Source organism: Haliaeetus leucocephalus, unplaced genomic scaffold (assembly GCF_000737465.1).
Source record: "Haliaeetus leucocephalus isolate CR32 unplaced genomic scaffold, Haliaeetus_leucocephalus-4.0 Scaffold168, whole genome shotgun sequence".
Classification (NCBI taxonomy): domain Eukaryota; kingdom Metazoa; phylum Chordata; class Aves; order Accipitriformes; family Accipitridae; genus Haliaeetus; species Haliaeetus leucocephalus.
The window spans coordinates 1169798-1190352 of NW_010972604.1; the positions used below are offsets into that span (position 1 = coordinate 1169798).

The window sequence follows — 20555 nt, forward strand, 5'->3', positions numbered from 1 at the left end:
ATACTGAAACCTGCTCTGCAGCCTTTCCTTCGGCTTTTAGAATTTTGAGAGTAAATTGCTTAGGTTTAAGTACAGGGCTATCTGCTTCTAATCACTGCTGATTACTGAAGATTTTGTTTTATCATCTTATTCTGACTGTCGTAATCTGCTGTCTCTATTTACTCTCATCTTATTAGAATTTTGCATAAGTCTACATTACAAGACCCATGTATGAGTGCCACACTACTGCAATCATTTATGCTGTTCAGCTGAAGCTGACTGCAGTTTGAAAACAGTGGATAGGCTCTTGTTGGCTTAAATATGAGCCACCTCCTTATTTATTATATGATCTTTTAACTTCAATTTTCTCAGAGTTGACTTAAATAGGCACCAAAAATTTCTTTCTTATTGTATGATCTTTTAATTTCAAATTTTTGCAGAGAAAATAAAAAAACCTCAGAAGACAAACTGTGATCAAGGAGAAAAAAAAAAAAAAATGTTACTTTCCAGTCTTCAGAAGCCAACAGAAGCCCTGAGCCAGAGAAGTTATACAATAAAATACAGTGCAAACGGACTCAGCCTCCTTTTACACTCTTTGGGATATACCAGACACTGGCAGACAGAAGATGATCCATTCCATTTTAGTCATCTTTCCCAGTGCAAAAGAATATAAATTATCAGAACAGAAAGGATTGATGGAAAGACAAGTTAAAGGTCTCCTAGAGACCTTTAACTTACAGCTTTAGTAATTTTATCTAGAAACTAATTTCTATTTTTCCACACAGTGACTTGAAATCCTTTTGTTACTCTTGATATTCATCAAGCACAGAACCAGGCAGTCAGAGATTCCAGTCTCTGGGGAGTCACAGCACTAGCTGACTGAAAGTCAAGTGGGGTCATAATGGCAATTCATACTTTTAGCTCCTCTCTCGTGAAAGAAGAAGCTTCACTCACATTCATGAGTGAAGCTCCTGCTTACATACATGTTTCTCTACTGCTGAGAATAAAATAAGCAGAAATATGTCTGTAGCAAACATTTGCCAAGAGATCCAGTTTCAACAAAACTAAGTTTATTGTGGGAAAATATCAATTTCAAGAAAAGTTTTGGAATCTTCCCAAGAAGAAAGTTCTGGAATAAATGTTTTTGTTTGGTACATTCTCAGTATCATTTAAGACAGCATGCATTTTAAACAATATTTTAAAAGTAATCTTAGTTTAAATGATCCTTCCAGCTAAAAACATACAAAAAAACCCCAGAAGCAAATAGGCATTAATGAAAGAATTCCTTTTGATTAATGAAGAAATTTCTTTTCTTCAGATTGCTCAAAACTTTTAATGCAAATGTAGAAAACTTCTGATATGAATTTTAAAAGTTCCCTGCTCGGGGTTTCATATGGAAAAATCCTTTCACTCTTCTTATCACCACCAATAAGAACCTTTGAAAAAGCTGCTTTGAAAAACTTTAACCCATAGTTTTCATCCGTAAAGTCCGGGTGCAGGGATCATGAGACTCCAAAAGAAAGTCAAGCATGTCAGTGGAGCTCATGTATGTGCCTGCAGGACCAAGACTCAAGTTATTTCCCATGGTGATGTGGAGATGGGCTAGAAGCTGTGCTATGATTAAGCCACTGCTGGCTCATTGCCTTAAGCTTGTGTAGCTCTGCCAAACACCTTTCACACCCTTTGAAGGTCAGTCAGCACTCCACTGGCATGTGACAGCTTCTATGATGCCCACATTGACCAATGTCCATTGAACTTACTCTTTTCTTTCCTGTCTGCAAAAGAAAGGAGCAGACTGCATTTGCTGTTATCCTTAAACATTCCTTTTAATTATTCCAGTCTTCTTCCACAGTATTTTAAGTATCTTTGTCCAGCTATTAAAGCACAAACTGTCAGCTTCAGTCTCAGCTTTGCTGGGATACTGGAGATGGCCAGGTTCTCATTTCCTCCCTGCACAGATATAAACTAACAGACTAGATTGCTGCCCTCACTGAGGGCACACAGCACGAGCCTACAAGTTTTTCTTATTTTCATCAATATTTCAAAAATAACATTAAAGGCTACTAGGTATATCCAATCAAAATGTCTGTTTTGCTATTGTGCTTTCTGTTTTCCTTCTGACTACAGACAAATTTTGAAACAAGACCTTAACACTGGGGATCTTCTGTGATTTCATAGAAGACACAATTTGTGTTTCTTTTAGTTGTGTATGTTTGCTTGGGAGATGGTAGACACAGTTCAGTTCTATCAGAGAGTGAAAGATCCTAGGCAACTGTTACATATGAAATGATATGTGAAGCATTAATAAAAGCTATGCCATTTTAAATGTTTTTAAGATGAATGAGGTTTAGCAATATTTCAATAAAGACTGATAGGAAGAAAACATGTACTTTTGAAAAAAAAAAAAAGTGTTTCAAGCATTTCTATTAGCATTAATGGTAAATTTAATAGGAGACACTACTATAGTAATCTATTAGAGTTCATTAATAACAGCCAAAACAATATTAAAGACGACACATATGATTACAGTCCGGACTTGAACATCAAAAGTGCTGAATACTGTGTCTCCAATATAGTGGAATAAAATCAATAATAATTTTAATTCAAGTAATTGAACAAATCCATTGATTTCTGTAGGACAACTCTTACACTTCAAGGCAAGCATAAGAATAAAAGCAAGCTTACAAAGACAAGTCAAGACTTGTACTTTTTATGGAGAGACAGGAATCATTTTGTATTTCATGTTTCTGGTCTGTGCTCTAGTTACCAGGGAAAGACCTGTAAGAGCCAGGAATGTGGCTGGCATTCCTTTTTCAAGAAAAATGCAAATATGAAAATTGTAGTAGTATTGCAATGTGCATACTACTTACCACGGAAGTTAATTGAATTATGGCAGATGAAATAATTAATGGTCTAGGAATTGTCTGATTAGCCTTTTCAAGAAGCAACCAAAGTACTAATTAATGCCTTAAAAAAATAGAGTGCAAGATTTTGCAAAGGCTGTTTTCAAATTCTGAAAGCTTTTTAATTTTTTAACTAGCATTGCAAAATATTGATTACTTATTTATTTTTATAGTAACACTAGAGGACCCAGACAACAATTTAATACCATAACTAGTACTTCAGTTAAAATTAAAATAAGGTCATGTATAAGCAGTAGACTTTTCAGTGGCCACCTAATAAAGCATATGGAGGAAAACCCCAGCACTGCAATCTTTTTATTTTCCAGCTACGTATTTAATAAGAGTGATGATGACCTGTCGAACACAAAAGATATGCCTGAAACTCTCTCTCTAACCCCTATTGATGAAGAGTATCTCACTACCAGCTCAATGTCTGTGACCTCACTTTCACGGGGAGGAAGCTCCGAGACACTCTCCACAACTATGGTGACCCCAGAACCACGTGTTTGTGGTCCCTTCTCATCATCCCAGCCTGCTAGAGAGACACATGACAGTGACAATGAATGGGAAGACTTGGAGGAACTAGAGGAAGAGAAGGAAGAAAAGGAAGATTACACTAGGGTATGTGATAGGCACCAGATTATTAACAGGTAGAATATGACAAGGGAAAAGAAACAACATTAAGAATGCAACATTCTTAAATGTTAATTTTAACTCATTATCTATGCTATTTCTGCATGGCTTTTTTTACTTTCCTGAATGTCCACAATCTTCAAGTAAAGCAGAACTTCCGCTAGTCCTAGCTCTCCAGAATTCTTTACCATTTGCCTTAAGGACAGCTCCTTACTCTTGCCATCTTACTATTTCTTCAACTTTCTGGCATTCTGCAGTATTATTCCCAATATACAAAGGCCTAAAAGCCCTCTACTAGCCTCTAAAATTAACTGGAGTCAGCTACTTGGGTTTTTTCTGTCATGTTTTAGACCCATGTGGAAAATCACTTTGTTACAGTGATACTACTGTAATGTCCTGATAAGAAAGTATGATCCTTGTGCTAATTACTCTGCAAAATATAAGGCTCAGTCCTGCCAAATGCTGAACATCTTGCATTCCTGCTGACACTAATGAGCTCTGAATTCCTACTAATTTGAGAGCACTGAGGACAAAATTTAGCTCCAGCCATTTCCTTCAGTGGGACAGTAATAGCAATAACAACAATAATCTCTGCACCCTGCTATTGTAATGCTTGTCAGCTCAGAGGACTCCAGGCCTTTCTTTATACATTTCAGATGTCAAAACTCCAGTCCCCGATGGCATTCTCTATCTTAGTGGGCCCTATCAATCAATCACCATGAAGCTCCACTAGGTAAAAAGAAGTAAAATTAATTCTGGAATAAGGCAGTGAAAGATCAGAGAAACCCCTATGTATGCTCTTATTTATGCCATCTGAGGATCTGATTCCTATCTGCATATAAAACATAATGGAAGGTGTTAATGAAGCAATGGAAAAGCCTACATCAAACATATCTTGTGCTTATTTTAATAGGAAATAGAGATCTTTGTGACTTTGACAAAGTCGGAGAACAACGGTTATGGATTCTCCGTTGTTCTTAACAAAGTGGACACCTGCCTGTATGTTGATGAAATCTTGAATGAGCCTGCCCTGTCTGATGGGAGACTAAGAAGGGGAGACAGAATCATTATGGTACAGTAATTCTCTGAGTTTATACAGAGGAGAAAATATTTGCAGAGCAATGTCATTTAGCTTCAGCATTCTTCCTTTCATAGGGTCCAGTTTATCACATATTTAGGCATGCAAGTGCAAATGAATCATACAATAAATGCAATTCTGCTGACTTCAGTAGGACAAATTTCAGACTGAATACATTGTGTGACCAGGCAAATAACATGAATCATCTAGCAGCAATGCAAGACAACTGAGACATTAAATGCCTTCCCAATTAAATGACATAAACTGAATTAACGTAATAAGATAGGTGACATACAAAGGATGCAGGAGTTATGGCCTTTGTAATGCATGAATAAAGCCTGTTTTCAGCCTGGTTCATCTTCAATTTGTTGCGTTAGTCTGTCCTCCTTGGTTTTTGCTACAAGACCTTGAGTTTCAAGTAAATAAGAGCTATTTTTCTGAAAGCTCTGCTTTCAGAAAAGTGAAAGTTCAAAGAAGAAATCTTACTGCAATCTTAACTGTTGCATTCACTGACATTAAATACCACAGCAAAGCAGTAACATGAAAGTGAAAACTAATTTAAGTTCATATGCAAAATTCAGAGTGGAGGGAGAAGTACATGATGGTCAATGAGATCTATGACATCATTTTACTGGTTTGTCATTTAGGTGAATGGAATTGATGTCACATCTTTACCATGCAATGAAGCCCTGACTTTACTGCAAAGCTCTCCTCCTGATCTGCACCTTGTGGTTGGTCGTGCTGACAGTGATCCGCGTCCCTCTATTAGGCCAGATGAGATTCCCGAAATTACTCTCACAAAAGGTGCCAATGGACAGCTAGGTGTGTAGTAAATACTATGCATGCTGTTTTGGACAGGGATTACAGCAATCGTAAGATAATCATAAGCAACTGTGGTCTTAGATCAATATGATCCTGAGTGACTTTGACACCTTTATGCTCTCCTCCATCACCCATGACCAAGGAATGGAGAGCTTTATTTTGGGCAAGGCCTTAAAGGGAGGACTAATATCTCTTATAAGACCAATGAAGATACTTGGAAAAAATTATCTTTGTATTATCACCCAATCAGCTGAAGTTTCTGGCAGATCTCCAGTCTCATATTTTTATGTTACTGATATACAGAAGTTGATGGTAGTTAGATAATAGTATCTACTACCTGCTGAGATACATAAAGATCTATTTGCAGGGAAAGAAAAAAAAAGAAAAAAAAAAGGAAAAAAAGGCAAAGTTTGAGAAGGATGAGCCACTGTTTAGGGTAATAGTTTGCTATTCAAAAAATCTCCACCTAAATCCTTGATTCACCACAGACACAAGGCTTTATCTAAATTGTGCAATGAAAGTGAGAAAAGAAATCCCCACAGTGTCAATATCTTGGTATTTCTGCAGAACATGGTGAGTATTTCACATAGATAAAACTGTAGACTTAGGAAACAGTATAGCTATATTTGCTCAGGTACAGCATCCTGTTTCCAGTTCAGAAACTGGGTTGTTTGGAGATTGCTTGAATGTCGTTGCACAATTTAGTTTTGTACTTTATAGGTATCTCTTTAGCTGTTGTATGCCTCCATTCCCTATGGCACCCTAAAGATTGCAACGTGCTTAAGCACTTTGGTAATGGCAGAGTTACTGCTATGCAGCTAAGTGTCTTATTCAAACGACTATTCAACATCAGATGAAATAAAGCACCACGGAATAGCTGAAATGTAGAGATGGACAATACCGTTTAAGTTTTTCCATACTTTTTTAATATCTAATTGCATTTCACTCTCCCAGTCCAGCTCTTACACCCCTTCTAACTGGGCAAGACTGTTATTTATAATGTCGGTGATTTGTTCAGCCTATCGTTCAATGACCCACATCTATTCCATTAGGCTGTACGTCACTGACAGTGAAATTCAAAACACGCTGCCACAAAAGATGCTTTCTCTGCATTATTCTAGGCTTGAAGCTGACAGGAGGAGCTGGAAGCAAGTTACAAGGTATTTACGTGCTAGAGATAGTGCCTGGCTCTCCTGCCAGTGTGGAAGGCAGTCTGCAGCCACAAGATCAGATTGTTTACATCTGTGGACTGTGGACTGAGGGCATTAGCCTGGATGATGCAGTGAGAGTGTGTGAAGCTGCCACCCAGAATGTCCATATCAAAGCCACAAGGTAAATCTGAACACACTCGATCTCAATCCTAATGTTGAAGCAGGTTTCTAAATTTTACATCAACAAGTCAAACAATAAGAACAAGACAAACTGCAAGAAAAATGCTTTACCTCAAAGGTCTGAATGTTGCAACCCGATACATAACATCCATAAGATATCTTAACTCCTTGTAATTACAACTAACACAGTGAGTACAAGTAGACTCATACAACACAAATGAGAACTCTTCAAACTTCATAGTCCAAACACAAATGTGAATCCTTTAACTGTGAGGCTGGCCATCATTTTCAGATATCCTGTTCTCTAGGGAAAATCTTTGTATTTCCACCACTAGTGCCAACCTTCTCCATACAAGCTCAGATTCACAACTACAGGCAAGAAACTACCTCTGATGGGAAACTGTGAGTTACTTCCAACAGCCAAACATTTTAGAAAGGTATTAAAAATGCAGCATTTAATCTGCAGCATGTAACAAAAAGTCATCCCAGGTTTGATCAATAACCTGCAGTTAAGAATTTCCCTCATCAGTTCTTGGCTGCACTTTAGATTTATCATGTTCTACAGTCTGATATAGTACCAGTAGACGTCCTGGACTGATACAGAAATAGCTTCCAAAGATCTCAGAGGAGCAGTCAAATAGTAACCAAAAAGTATGTGAATAATTAAGTTACATAATCAGAGTGAGTGATAATATGTCTGTTGCAGCTATCTTAATGTAGTTCAAACTTTTATCAAAGTTTTATTAACTTGCACTGGTCTAGCAGATGAAGAAAGTGCAGCCTCATTATACTTCTTGCTGTACAAGCAGTTAATAGGCAACAGACCCTGACTGTAAGAATTTACAATCTAAGGAAACAAACAGAAATAGGGTAAAGGAACTTACAAAAGATCATTCCCACTTTATAGAGAGGGAACTGAAACTGAATTCAAAATGTACCACAAAGCAGTTCTGTATTGGGTCAGATGGTTTAACATGTTCTTTCTTTCCCCAACCCATTTAAATAAAATGTTTCACTGTTAAATACAGTCAAATATTTTATATACTGATATAAATGCTCTTTAGGAAAGCACCATTAATAAAATCATAGAAGTACAACTACAATTTAGACAACTGACTTTCTAAAAATATTTTTCATATGTGCTTTACAAAGCATGCAGGTCTTAATGGCTCACATATTTCACTTTTTCTGCCCCCAGAAATGGCAATCCAGTGGTTCCTATAGAGCACGAAAATAGTAAGTAAGGCTAATATTTTTGGGTTTTGTTTCAAAACTTGCTTCTGATTTTGGACATAAGCATAAGGTATTGATTCATTGCATTTAAAAAGTTATTAACAGATTGTAACTTGGCATTCAGTATTTCTGTTATGGCCATTCTAAGGGTCTGAAGAAAATTTGGTAGCTCTTTAAAGATAGAAATAAAATTTATAGTTCTCTGTAAAAAATTATTTATTGCATTTTGCATAGTCAGTTTCTATGTTTTTAATTTGTTGTTATTAAATGGGAAATTTATGTGGTCATATTTTAACATCTGTTTTGATTGCAACTATTCTCTAAGGGCTTTTCCAGCACTTTTTGAGCCACTATTTAATATGACCCACTACTTCATCATCTAGACCAACTTTTTAAACTGTTGTCAATAAATCTATAGAAAATCAGAAACAGGCAGCACCGATATCCCTTAGTTAATACAAGAGCATTCCTATCAGGGGATGATATTTAATACCATAACTGACACAAAACTTCAGTGATCATCTGCCCTACAAAGACATGACCAGAATTGCTCTAGCAGTAGAAGTATCAGCAAGCAGAGGTTGCATCTGCACCATCAGATGGAAGGATAGGTATCATGTCTACATCACTGCATAGAAAGTGTGTTAGCTATGCAAGTAATGCTTTTCAGTGTACGTTTGGCTGGAGTGTTAAGTCAGGCCTAACCCACAGTTTCATTTACCTGACTGGATATCCAAATCTTTTTTTAATCATGCAAAGATGACTTGAAAATGTAACCCCGGACCAGAATTGCTCATACGTCTACAGTTATCTGAATACTGGCACATGGCTACCTGAAGAAATTATTCCAAGTCAAGCTAGTTACAGAGTTCCTACTCTACAACAGCTAGCCATTTGTTTGTTTTTATTTCACTTACTGGAGAACAAGCTGCTTTGAATTTACAACAAGACCAGATAAAGTTATGTGTACTCTCAGTTACTGTGATATAACTAAAGCATGGTAAATGCATATCCTGGTAGGACCTTGCTTACACATCCTTGCTCGATGAGCTTTGCAGATTCCAAGATTTCTCAAGACACCTTCAAAATAGGTTACCAGATCTGATCCACCTCTGATACAGATTTATGAACTCTACAATGGTACAGTTACCTGCCTCTCTTATAAAACAAGATTCTTCCCTTTTATAAGGCACTTTAAAAAAAACTATAGAAATTTGGTATTTGGTGTTCTGTTTGCTATTATCTCTGATAGATTTATAGATAAATCTATAATAATTTCCTATTAAGGAATCAAGCCTTCATTTTATAGACTCTCTTAGTTACAAAAATGCATACTAAAACTGCAAATGCAGCAGGGAGGTTTTTGGTTTTGTTTTGGTTAGTTGGTTGGTTTTTTAAACCAACAGAACACTCATCACTTTCTATAATTCATACATTAAGAGTACTTTTGGAAGACAACTAAGATCACCAAGATATGATAAAGCAAAACCCCCAAAACTGGGGGTGGGTGGGTAGAAGTGGGACCATCAAGAAATGCACATTGTCTTCTTACATATCCATCTCTGCAGACACTAACACACCCTGCTTCTTTCTCTGCCTAATCATTGCCACATGTCTAGAATTACTCAGTCTGATCTCTGATTGTTGTTACAATTTTAAAAATAGCAATGACTGAGAGGCAGTATCTCTGCAATTCATGACAAAATTATTTATATCACTGTGCAAACTGGCAGACTTAATCATGCAGTAGCATCTCAAACTGCCTCATATAGTATCAATATTGGATATTGATGATTTGTTTAATAATCTAAGCACAGAGTTTACATTCCCATGTGTATATGAAGGTTAGCAGGGAGGCCTGTCAGAACAAACCTACATGTATGCTTTTAGGGCCACCTGCTGAGACAGAGAAAGCCAATATTTCTTTCTCAAATGGAAACCTGAATTCCCAAGAACAGCATCTGCTGCATCAACATGGTAAGGAACTTGTATTATTCATTAGGGTTTGTAAAATTTTGTGCTCTCTCTTTGAAAGAAAATAAGTCTGTAGATGGTACTGGCAGCATCTTGGAAAGATTAGTTCTTCATAAACAAAACTGCCTCCCTCAGAGTTTCTGAGTACATTTATACATTACCTGTTGTCTGTCTGGTGTCTCTGACCCTGTAACTTTGCAACCTGCTCACTGGGAGGTAAAAAGTCTACAGGGATAATGTGCAGAAGGCTCAGTTTACAGTTTACAGGAGTGTAAGGCCACATAAGTCCACAAGAATTTTTTTTGTATTTTACATGTCAAATATAAAATGTTTTATTATGTCTCTGAATACGATTTTTAGTGTTATACTATAGAACGTTTTACCAGTACAACTGTATAAAAATTGTTGCTGCTTTTTCACAGAGAAAAATTTGGAGGAAACAAACTGTGGTGCTCAGCAAAACACTCCTGTTTCTCCAGAATGTAAGGTAAATGACAATTTTATCAAGTGTGACATGGTCCATCAAGTGAAGTTAGCTATATGGAGTGAGATTTTTTCAACAGTGGTATTTAATGTATTTGTTTCCTCTCCAGTTTCTTTGAAAATGTGAATATAATGCATTTGGAGAGTGTCCCATGAAATGTTGAATTGCTTCAGCATTCATGGACTAGAATGCGCTGAGCATTTCCTGGGGTCAGATTCTTCTACTGCTGTTTTTCAATGTATAATATCACTATTTTACCAGCGTGGTAATACAAGCATGACTCATATGATATAGTCCCTCCATTAGGTTTTCATAGTGCTCTTAGCAGCTTACAAGATCAACCCTTAGCTTAGAAAGAAAGCAGCACAGGAAAAAGATACAGAATGTCACAGCATGAGATTTTGGGGAAAATAAGTGTAATTGTAATTGTGAAGCATTGACATAAACCATATAACGGTTTGAATTTGGCAAGAATGCCATTTTTGAAATGATGAATCCTTAAAATACACAGGTGAGTTCTTTGAAAAAAAGAAGTAATTTCCATGCTTAACATACAATGCTTCAAAATTCTTGCAAGTGCAAACATCACTTCTGTTTGTGCAAACATGCGGAAAATAATGTTACTTGGAATTGAAATTACCCACGTGGGGACTGATATTTTATGGGAGTAGATTTACTAGATTTCTCTTGAGTGTGGTTTGTAAAAAAGGGCTGTCTTTTGTTAAAATTAGGCCTCCAACCTGGCAGAAAAATTGGAACAATTTTCTCACTTTTGATTAAGTCATCACTATTACTGCTTGTTCCATACCGTTTAATCCATGATGGTTTATCTGTTCAACTTGCTAAAATAATTTCTGAGGATGATATTTGCAACATTGGAACTAGTCATGCTGCAAGTCATAAACATTTCTAGGTTGCTGCTATTTCTGACATAATACTTGACCCTAAAAAAGCAGCTGATTTTAAAACTGAATGAAGTGCTAAGGCTAAACATATGGGTATGTTGGAGTTGCAAGGTTAAGATTTTTATTATAGAACAATAAAAGAATGGAATATGTACTGCATTACTGTCATGCTGGAGATAAGTGACTTGTTTGTTAATGAAGTTGCTGTATTTGATATATTATTAAAGGATTACAAAAGTACATGTTTTCTTTCTCTTAAGAGGTTATTTTTCCCTCCAGCAATTATTAAAAAAGATTATGGAAAGAAGTATGTACTATTTTTCCTTCTGATACATACATGCAGCTGCTATGTTAATCACTGGAAGCTCTATACACCTATTCAAGAGAAGGATATATCCCTTAATCTACATCAGCCAGTGAGGACTGTGAAGCATAATGGGATTCTTTGGTATTAAAAATGCAAACAAAACACAGCCCTGAATAAACTACACTTTAGACTGCATCCTTTTCTATTGCAGGACTTCATTATTAAGATTGAGCTGGAAAAAGCAGAAAATGGAAGCCTAGGATTTGCACTGGTAGGTGGAAGAAATGGCAGGGCTATCCTAATAAAAGCCATCAGCCCAGACAGCATTGCAGATCTAGATGGGAGGCTTCAAGTTGGTGACATCCTACTTAAGGTAATGCTTGTTCTTCATTGTTTTGGCCTACATTTTCTCTAGTTACTTTATAATGAGCATTCTGTTCAGTATAAAGGTTGTGCAGATTGGAAACCTGAGGCTGCTTGGCACAGTAACTAACATGTAGAAGATGGTGTCGCTCAGCTCCTGGGGGTCAGAGGGCTGTTCTGGGCCTGCCCACCTCTTGCCTAGAGTTCAGCTTCCTGTGGGACTGGTCCTCTCTACAGCTGGAGGTGTCATGAAAACAAAATCAGGGAAATGACAGTTAACTGACCAAGTGTGCATATAACAGCTCACCAGGATACTGGGAGAATCCTATCATCAGTGTCAGTTAGGTATTATCAAGACAAGCAAAAAGCACTGGAATTAGAGCTTTTGAATCTTTATTTAAAATCTTACTATCTTAGTATCTTACCATTTTAACATAAATAATCTTTTTTTTTTTTACCTCAAATTATTTTTTCTTCCCCCCTCCAGGAGTTTCAATATTTTTGTTTGCTTTTCTATTTTTCATTTACATCCACCTCTCCTCCATCTTTCATCTGAAGAGTGGGGGAAACAATGCTCTCTTAGTGTCTCGGAAGAGATGCAGACTGTACTTTCTGTGGTATACTGCTGGCAATCATGGTATAAAGAAGTAGAGAGGAAAGGATCAAGCAAGTTACTAAAATGGGAGGGGATGAGGACACATGAAGTGCAAAGAAGTTATATAAAGATTGCTTAGTGCTGGGATATGCAATTTAAAAAAGCTTTCTGTTACAGGAATGTGGAAGTACATATCATTGTATTTTTCAGGTGAATGAGACTTTCGTGTCTGGACTGCCACGCCAAACAGTTATAGATTTGCTGCGCAAGGCTCAAGGCACTGTCCAACTCACTGTCTGCCGAAGCATGGCTTTGCATTGGGCTTATTCAGGCAATCAGAGCAATGGTATACCTTCCCCCCCAAACACAAAAGCAGAGCCTGGTAAGCAGCTACATCTGCTCAGTATATGATAAAGGTGGGATTATGTGTTGCCTGAATTCAACTTTCCTATTAGCAAAACAACTCAATATTACTAACTTTACAGTTAGCCCTGATTCATAGCTGTAGATCTGCAGCTCTGGCTAAGCTACTCAAGACATAGGACCACAGGGAAGAAATGCCTAAGTGTGATTTTAAGTCTAGGAATAGTAGAAGCAAAGCTGCAAGACCCCCAAAGATGCTTTAACTCAGCTTATGTTTTTAAGTCATGAAGGTTCTTAGTCTGATTTTACCCAATTTTATACAACTCACGGATGGAATCACAGCCAATTATTGACCTTGCTGCTAAAATACATTTCCCACAAATTTCATATCCCAGCACTCCTACCTTATCTCTTGGAAGCACTACACCTCCTATTCTGCCTAGCAGACAGCTCCTCTCCCTTCTGTGCTTGTTCGTGTTCAAATCCAGAAGCCTCTAGTCCTAGGTTGATTGCTATTAATTTGAGAGCACACCCACCTGCATAGGGCAGTACTCAGAGAGATGACTAACTCTAATGGAAGAAACTTGTGCTGTGGGCTCTGCTCTACTGAATGCCCCAAATTTAAATAATAATTAAAGCTGGGAGTGGAAGCAAGGGTATAGTATTACCAATAGATTATGGGTTTATATTCCTCAACTTCCTATTTCTTTAAACACTGAAATGTTTCCTATAATGTGGAGAAACTTCAGTAGGAATAATATAGAATACTTCCTTAATATACCTTCTGGCCTGCTGGTTACAAATTGGAGGCTTTGTTTCAAATCTTCTCAGGCAAGAAAGCCACTGTCATTGCTATTTGCTTTCTCCCCAGCTGACTAGGAAGAGACGCAGAGCTGACTGTGGATTTTGGACATATTTTACAGCAAACATTTATGCATCTAGTCAGCTTTACTGTTGCAAACTTACCGGCATAGATAATTTAGGCAATTCTGCTGTTAGGCAGCAGCTGCCTCTAGGGTTCAAGGATCTCAATTTTTTCAATATCTATTAGACTGAACATAATGCTCTTGAACTCCTAGCATGTATCACAAGCTCTGGACACTCCTTCACTTACTGGAAGCTACCCTGTGTGTTTCAAGAGCAAAGGTTTTCCATAAGGATGAGAAAGCTACGCTCAGCACTGGCCTGGAAGAAGGGTGTTCACTGTCCCATCTCTATTCTAGTTTAATTTAGCAGTTAATGATGCAAAAAAATGGAAGGACAGCCAGTTATAAAAAGGCTGATTGAAGCTCTTGTTCTATTAAGGGCTGTGGAAATATTCCCATTCACTTCAGTGAGAGTAGCCTTTTCTTCAGCCCTTCAAATTCAAGGAACTAGCTGTAGGGACATTTATTTGCATCTCACATGAATTACACAGTTGCTGGAAAGTTTAAACTGTTTTCCTGGACCAGCAAAACCCAATGGTATTATAGAAGCACTGGCATCAAAGTTAATCTATGGTATTTGTCCCGTAGCACTGCAAAGGAATGGGCTGGGTTAGGGAGGGCAGATTTAAATTCTGTTTCAGGTTTTTTATAACTGCTATTGATACAGGGGTCTACTTCACTGTATCTTCTGGCAACCTGAATTATGCTGGCTTCTTCAGTAGTGATATATGGTATTTGTGGTGTACTAACCCTCTCAGAGCATCCATGAAAGGGATACTCCATGCCAGTTTCTGGCACTGTATCTCAATGCTTCTTCCAAGATCAAATTCCCCTGGTGTGGGTGGCACAGAAGAAATAGAACTATATTTTCATGCTTTATAGGCATTTTACTTTGATTTTGTTTTCTGGTATTCAGACAGTGCTGAGGGAAGCCTGCGAGCTCAGACTGTTTTCACTTTCAAGGAAGAAGAAGAATTCAACCAGATGTGCACCAAGGTAAATCTGAATCAGGCTTCCAGAAGTTATCAGGCCATGTACTCATGTTTGTTTACAAAATGGGTTTGCTGCAATGCAGGCAAGAACCACACCTTCTTAATGAAAAAAGATTAATGTGAGGGAAGTGTGCTGCAATGACTGGAACTGCTAACATTTGAATGAGTCATGGGATTCCACTGAGATAAGACCATATGATTCGTATAATACATATGCTAAAAGGGTGGGGGAAGGAAGGTTGCATATGCAAGTCTATTTCTGGTGCTTTATAATATTGGAATGAATGGTTTATTAATTTTACCCTCCTTTCAGTATTTTAAAACAATATACTTTAAAAGATTTCTATTCAACTGTCTTCCATTAATATTCATAACTCCAAGGCACCCAAACTTCTTCAAACATGGTTATGTTTTTGAATCTTAGTAAGTACTGCAAGACATTCCACGGCAAATTTTACAACATCTATTATTTCTACGTTTACAACTGTAAAACCTCTCCTCTGAAAATGTGAGAAATACAGGTCTTCTTAGACTCCGGAACAGATCAAAAACCAAAACCCTGCCTCAACCAATATAATCAAACTAGAAAAAGACAAATGGAGGAAATTCTTGATGTGAATAAGCTGAGAAAATCTTGAAGAGGAATTTGTTTGAGGAAGTTTTAAGTACACTGTTGGAATGGGTGTTGGAACTAAACTGTTAGAGATCAGTGAAATGTAGTATCAAAACAAGGTCATGTCTATGATCTGACAAAGAAGTACACCCAAGAAATAATATCAATGAGAAGTAGGAGATAGTACTAAGGTTACAGGTTCCATATTAGATCCCCGAGTTAGCAAAGTATTAAGCCATAGATTTAGTTTCAAGCATGTGGTTAAGTCTATCTAGTTCAGCACAGCATATGCCTAACTTTAAGCACATGCTAAAATTTTTTTGCTGAATTGGTTCCATTAACTCTCTCTTCTTATTTCCAGCTTGCCTTTAGCTGTCTCCTATGAATAGAAACTATTTACTTTATAAAGCACAGCTGCTGTCTACTCCAAAGATGTAGAATTTGAAAATGACAAGCTACCGAAAAAAACAGATGCAAAAAGGCAGCAGTAAAATACCTTTCCTTGGCAAATAGAAATCAAAAATCCATGTAACATTCTCCAATCAATCAGTGTAGTCAGTAAGTGCCGAAACTGGCTAAATGAATTCGTGGTTAAATAGGCAGCCATGAATTCCCCTATTATAATAGGGAAATATAAGCATAAAAGTAAGAAAATAAGGTATAAGTGGCAGCTCCCATTAAGATTCTGTGGGACATTCAGTAGTATAGACTGTGTAACATGCCAGGGTGGTTTCTGAGTTCATCTGGAATATTACGCAGGGAAAGAAGAAGAAACACCACTTTCAACTAAAATTTAAATAATTATCTATTAAGTATTACAACTGAGAAGGAGCCATTTCCACATACTAATGGTGGATGTCCTGCATCATTATTTAAATGCAGGACCCAGTTATCATTCTCCAGGACAGAAAAACAGACACCAATACTATTGCTTCTACTGCATATGGAGGATGATCAAGGGTCTGCCTTCTCTGTTAGTTGAGTGCTTCTTCAGTAGAACAGCTGCACCCTGCTTCTGACAGCTGACATCGTTGTGTCTGAGATAAAAAAAGGAAATTATTACCAACAGTTCCATCTCAGACACTGGTGCTTTCTGCTGCCAAGAGCTGGGAGGTGAAGAGTAGAGTGTGACTCATGACTCCTGTGATTGCATTTTCTTTATGAGATCAGAGAGGATATAACTAACATGAACCTTTTCAAAGTTGTCATGCATGCTAAGTTGTAGAGATGTCTGAAGACTGTATTGTTATGAAACTCACAAATACAGCTGATGTGGCTTTTTACTCCTAGTAGATACTGCAATGCTGAATCAAAGTTACGTACCTTCTTCTGAAAGTGGAAACTATTCTATTTTTCCTTTCCTTCTTGAGTGAAGGACACATTTTCTCAGATATAAGAAAGAATGTTGATGAAAGTAACTATATTCTTGATGTTTCTGTGTACTGATTTTTCACAGATCTTTCTTATTTTAAATCTGCAGGATCCCGAAAATACACACAATTCCCCTCTGCAAGGTCAGACAAAACTGGCTGGACAAGACTGTAAGGATATCATCAGTAACATTTCAGACAGGTAAGTCTTTCAAATGCAGTAAAAACCATTAAAATAAATAGTATGGATAATTTATTCTTATATTTCCAGACCTGTCCTAATATGGTATGCAAATGCACTCATGTGTCCCAAATTATAGAAATACAGTTCTATTGGAATGCAGCTCCATCTGCAGTAAGAGTTGCTAAACAGCTTCCACACAACAAAGACAAATAAAACAGAAGCTTCTATGTGTAACAGCTCATGCAGGCATGCGTAAGCTAGCTTTAGCCTTTCTAGCTGAGGAGGAGGGAGAACAGTGGTAGTACTGTCATGTTGGTGTGGGCAGGGTCCCCATGGGTTTTACTAAGTGTTCCAAGCAGGTCTTGCAGCCTGGGCTGGAACCTGTGCTACGGCTGTATCAATACAGATGTTGAACTCCAGACATCTGGGAATCAAGAGAATCTGAGGATGTTACTCCAAAGAAAGTACATAGTACAAGAAGAGAAGAATTTTACGTCAAATTTTAAATCTACAGTACAATGGGAAAACAAAGAATAATGGAGTGTTGATAATGTATGTAGTATGGCTAATACAAAGTTATCATATATAGGGATAACAAGTATCTTTTCTGGTCATTTTGCAAATAAGATGGTTTTCTGGCCCCTGTCCTGTAATCTGAATCTTTTTACTGCCAGTATTTTCTTGTATTTCTATTTCCTACTTGCAAAAGCTTTGTGTAACTTGAACATGCACAGCCTGCAATGGTTACTGATATTTGCAAAACTGCTACTTATTATCTTATTTTCCCTCTTAAGTGTACCTTTTACTATTTCTAACATTATGTATTATGATCTTACATAGGATAGGATAATGTAAGACTGTGATATGCTTAAGCCTACTAACATAGCTAAGCATTAGATCTGAGGGTATCAGAGTTATCCAGAAGAGGAATATTTGAGCCGTTCTGCATGCATTATAGTTGTATTCTGGATTGCAGGCTTATCGTCTATCTAAAACATATTTAAGTAAGTAAGTGCTCTAAAATTTTCTAAATACTTTAGGAAACAGTAACAAGCAAAGCCTATTTAGCTATGATTGCCTAACAACTGAAAAATGTCATACATGAAAAACTGTCTATGACTGTGACAAACCTTACTTCCAATCAATTTTTGGGCAGCTTTTTATACAAAGTATGTTCTTATCTCCTTGAAAAATTAAAGTACCACATACAGATAAAAGTCTTTTTCACTAGCTATATTTGCAAACACTACTCCAGACAAAATGCTATTATTACTCCTTCAGTTTATGTTCTTCAGAGTTCACACTAACTCTTGAAAATAGTTGCTCAAAAAGTTAAAAGTGATCAAAAATAGATTAAAACCAAAACCTTTGTACAGTTCAGATTATCAAAGCTTCTGCCACTTCCAGAAGACCATTTAACTAATGCTGTTTTACAGGTCACAGAAATATGCAGAATGTGAAGGCTGCAGAAGAGAGAATCAGCAGTCTGAGTCAGACAGCTGGAACAATGAAGATGATGATATGCCCCACAGGATTTCCATTCTACCTAGAAGTAATCACGCAAAAACTTCTCTTGTTTCTTTAACATTATAGGCCAGGTCCCCCATATATGTACAGTGAGAACAACACCAATCCCTTGTATACAAGCTAAGGATTTGCTCTTTGTGTCTCAAAGACCAGGGCACTCAGGACACAATTTTTACCATTGCTATATATGAAGGCCATCAAACCTTTGCAACATCCACAAGAAGACAGTCTACATCAGGAGCTCTCCAACTCTTTTGGAGAACTGCTAGAAGGAAGGAACAGGAGTCTGAATGTAGTTAACTGAACCCAGGGATGGCAGCTCTGCTGGCCATCACCCACTCACCACTGCTCTGAGCACCTCTGCTTTGGAACTCCAGTTTCAAAGGGATGAGCAATTTTTTATTTTTATTTTTTGTGTCTTTTGTTTTAGCTTTTGGTTGGGATTTTTTTGTTTGTTTGTAATGTTATATATTATGTCCTTCCCCAAAGGAAAATCTCTGAATACCTTGATTATACTCAATTAGGTGTACAAACTGAGCAAATAAGTTGAAAAGAAAGTTGTTGAATTAATTTGAGCAACATCATGACATTTGTTCAAATCATCCAGTATTGGATGGTGCAAAGAAATGACACATTGGCTCAGTGGCTGAACAAAAAAATGAACATTGCAATTTGGGTCAGAAGCAAATTTGTGGGAACTTCCCAGTGCATGATTAAAAAACTGAAATTCTTAGTTTGTCCCAAAATGAATAAAATAAAAGCAGATGGATTATCTTACAAGAGATACAGTAAACAGACTGGATGTAGTAGATGGCCTTTTTCACATATGAAAAGCAATGACAAATAAGGCTTTGAGAATTAATGGAACAAATTCTAGGAACATACCACAAAATGTACTTGATATCACTGGATGCAATAGGTTTTTTAAATCATTCTCCTCTCTCCCACACTGTTCCCATATACCTCCTCAAAAAAAGTTATTGAAGCGCTTACACAAAAATGTAGAATGAAGGGTCAAATTCTATCTCAAGACTTTGTTCCCAGAATCACTGAATTTCACTTCTTATAATAACTTCACTAAAAAATCTAGAACTGATGTGCTTAAACACATACTGAAGCACTTTCACAGCTCAGGTGCTAAGCCTTTCTTATACCAGATGACAGATTACAGAAAGAATCTGCCTTGTTGTTCCTATAGGAAATTAAGCTGCTTCTGCCCCAAACAAGAATAATTTGTGAAAGGAATCATACTGAGGATGCTGCAGTATCCCATAGATTCTCAAATACAGGTCTCTCCCTACTTCTTCTTGCCCTGGGGCAGCAATGAATTGCTGACGGCTCTTAACAGAAGTAAACCACAGTTATCTCCCTCACGCTACCAAGCTGTGCTGGCTAGCAAACAGAAAATTATAACCAATCTATCCTCTACTGCCTGCTCAAAGTTTGGGGTTTTTATTCCACTTGATCTGGAAGAAAAGAGAGGTATATGGGAAATAGCATGCTCTGTCTGGAGAGGTATCTGTCTTCACTGGCACTCTCAACCAGTTAATAGAAACACCCTTGCATCTGTGAGGGTTAGAGAACAGAAAGTGAACAGAAAGTGTCTTAGAACCTCAGGCAAGGCAGGTGCAAGTTGCAGCCCAGACGAAAGCATAGCAAGCGCAACACTTTGTTAACAGAGATTAGTTAAGAGTAGCAATAACATCTTACAAGAGGAAAACAGAGCATTGCTCCTTGTCTTCAGCCTACAGCAAACCTGTGGAATAGATCACCAGGTTTTCTTTGAGACAGCTGGCATGTTATTCCTTGCCAACAGTAGCCTATGACTAAAAGGACAAATTGCATAATTTCTCTGCCTCAAACCACTATTTTTTATGGAACAAACTGCTGTTTTTACTCTACATGGTAACAAAAGTTTTTCAATTGCTCCAGTAGAGTAGTGATATTTTTGGAGATATAAATGTTTATCCATC

At 37.3% G+C, this 20555-nt stretch overlaps 1 protein-coding gene across 1 annotated transcript in view; it reads left to right on the top strand.

Moving 5' to 3' along the window:
• The window catches only part of FRMPD2 (FERM and PDZ domain containing 2), a 65925-nt gene that overhangs the window by 38833 nt on the left and 6537 nt on the right, over positions 1 to 20555 (top strand). Inside the window, exons 28-38 of the mRNA XM_010563523.1 lie at positions 3209 to 3503; positions 4429 to 4587; positions 5241 to 5415; positions 6537 to 6747; positions 7945 to 7982; positions 10376 to 10440; positions 11861 to 12022; positions 12818 to 12989; positions 14813 to 14892; positions 16982 to 17073; positions 18492 to 18607. Of these exons, the coding sequence (XP_010561825.1) occupies positions 3209 to 3503; positions 4429 to 4587; positions 5241 to 5415; positions 6537 to 6747; positions 7945 to 7982; positions 10376 to 10440; positions 11861 to 12022; positions 12818 to 12989; positions 14813 to 14892; positions 16982 to 17073; positions 18492 to 18607 (1565 nt within the window). The remainder of the gene's footprint in view (positions 1 to 3208; positions 3504 to 4428; positions 4588 to 5240; positions 5416 to 6536; positions 6748 to 7944; positions 7983 to 10375; positions 10441 to 11860; positions 12023 to 12817; positions 12990 to 14812; positions 14893 to 16981; positions 17074 to 18491; positions 18608 to 20555) is intronic.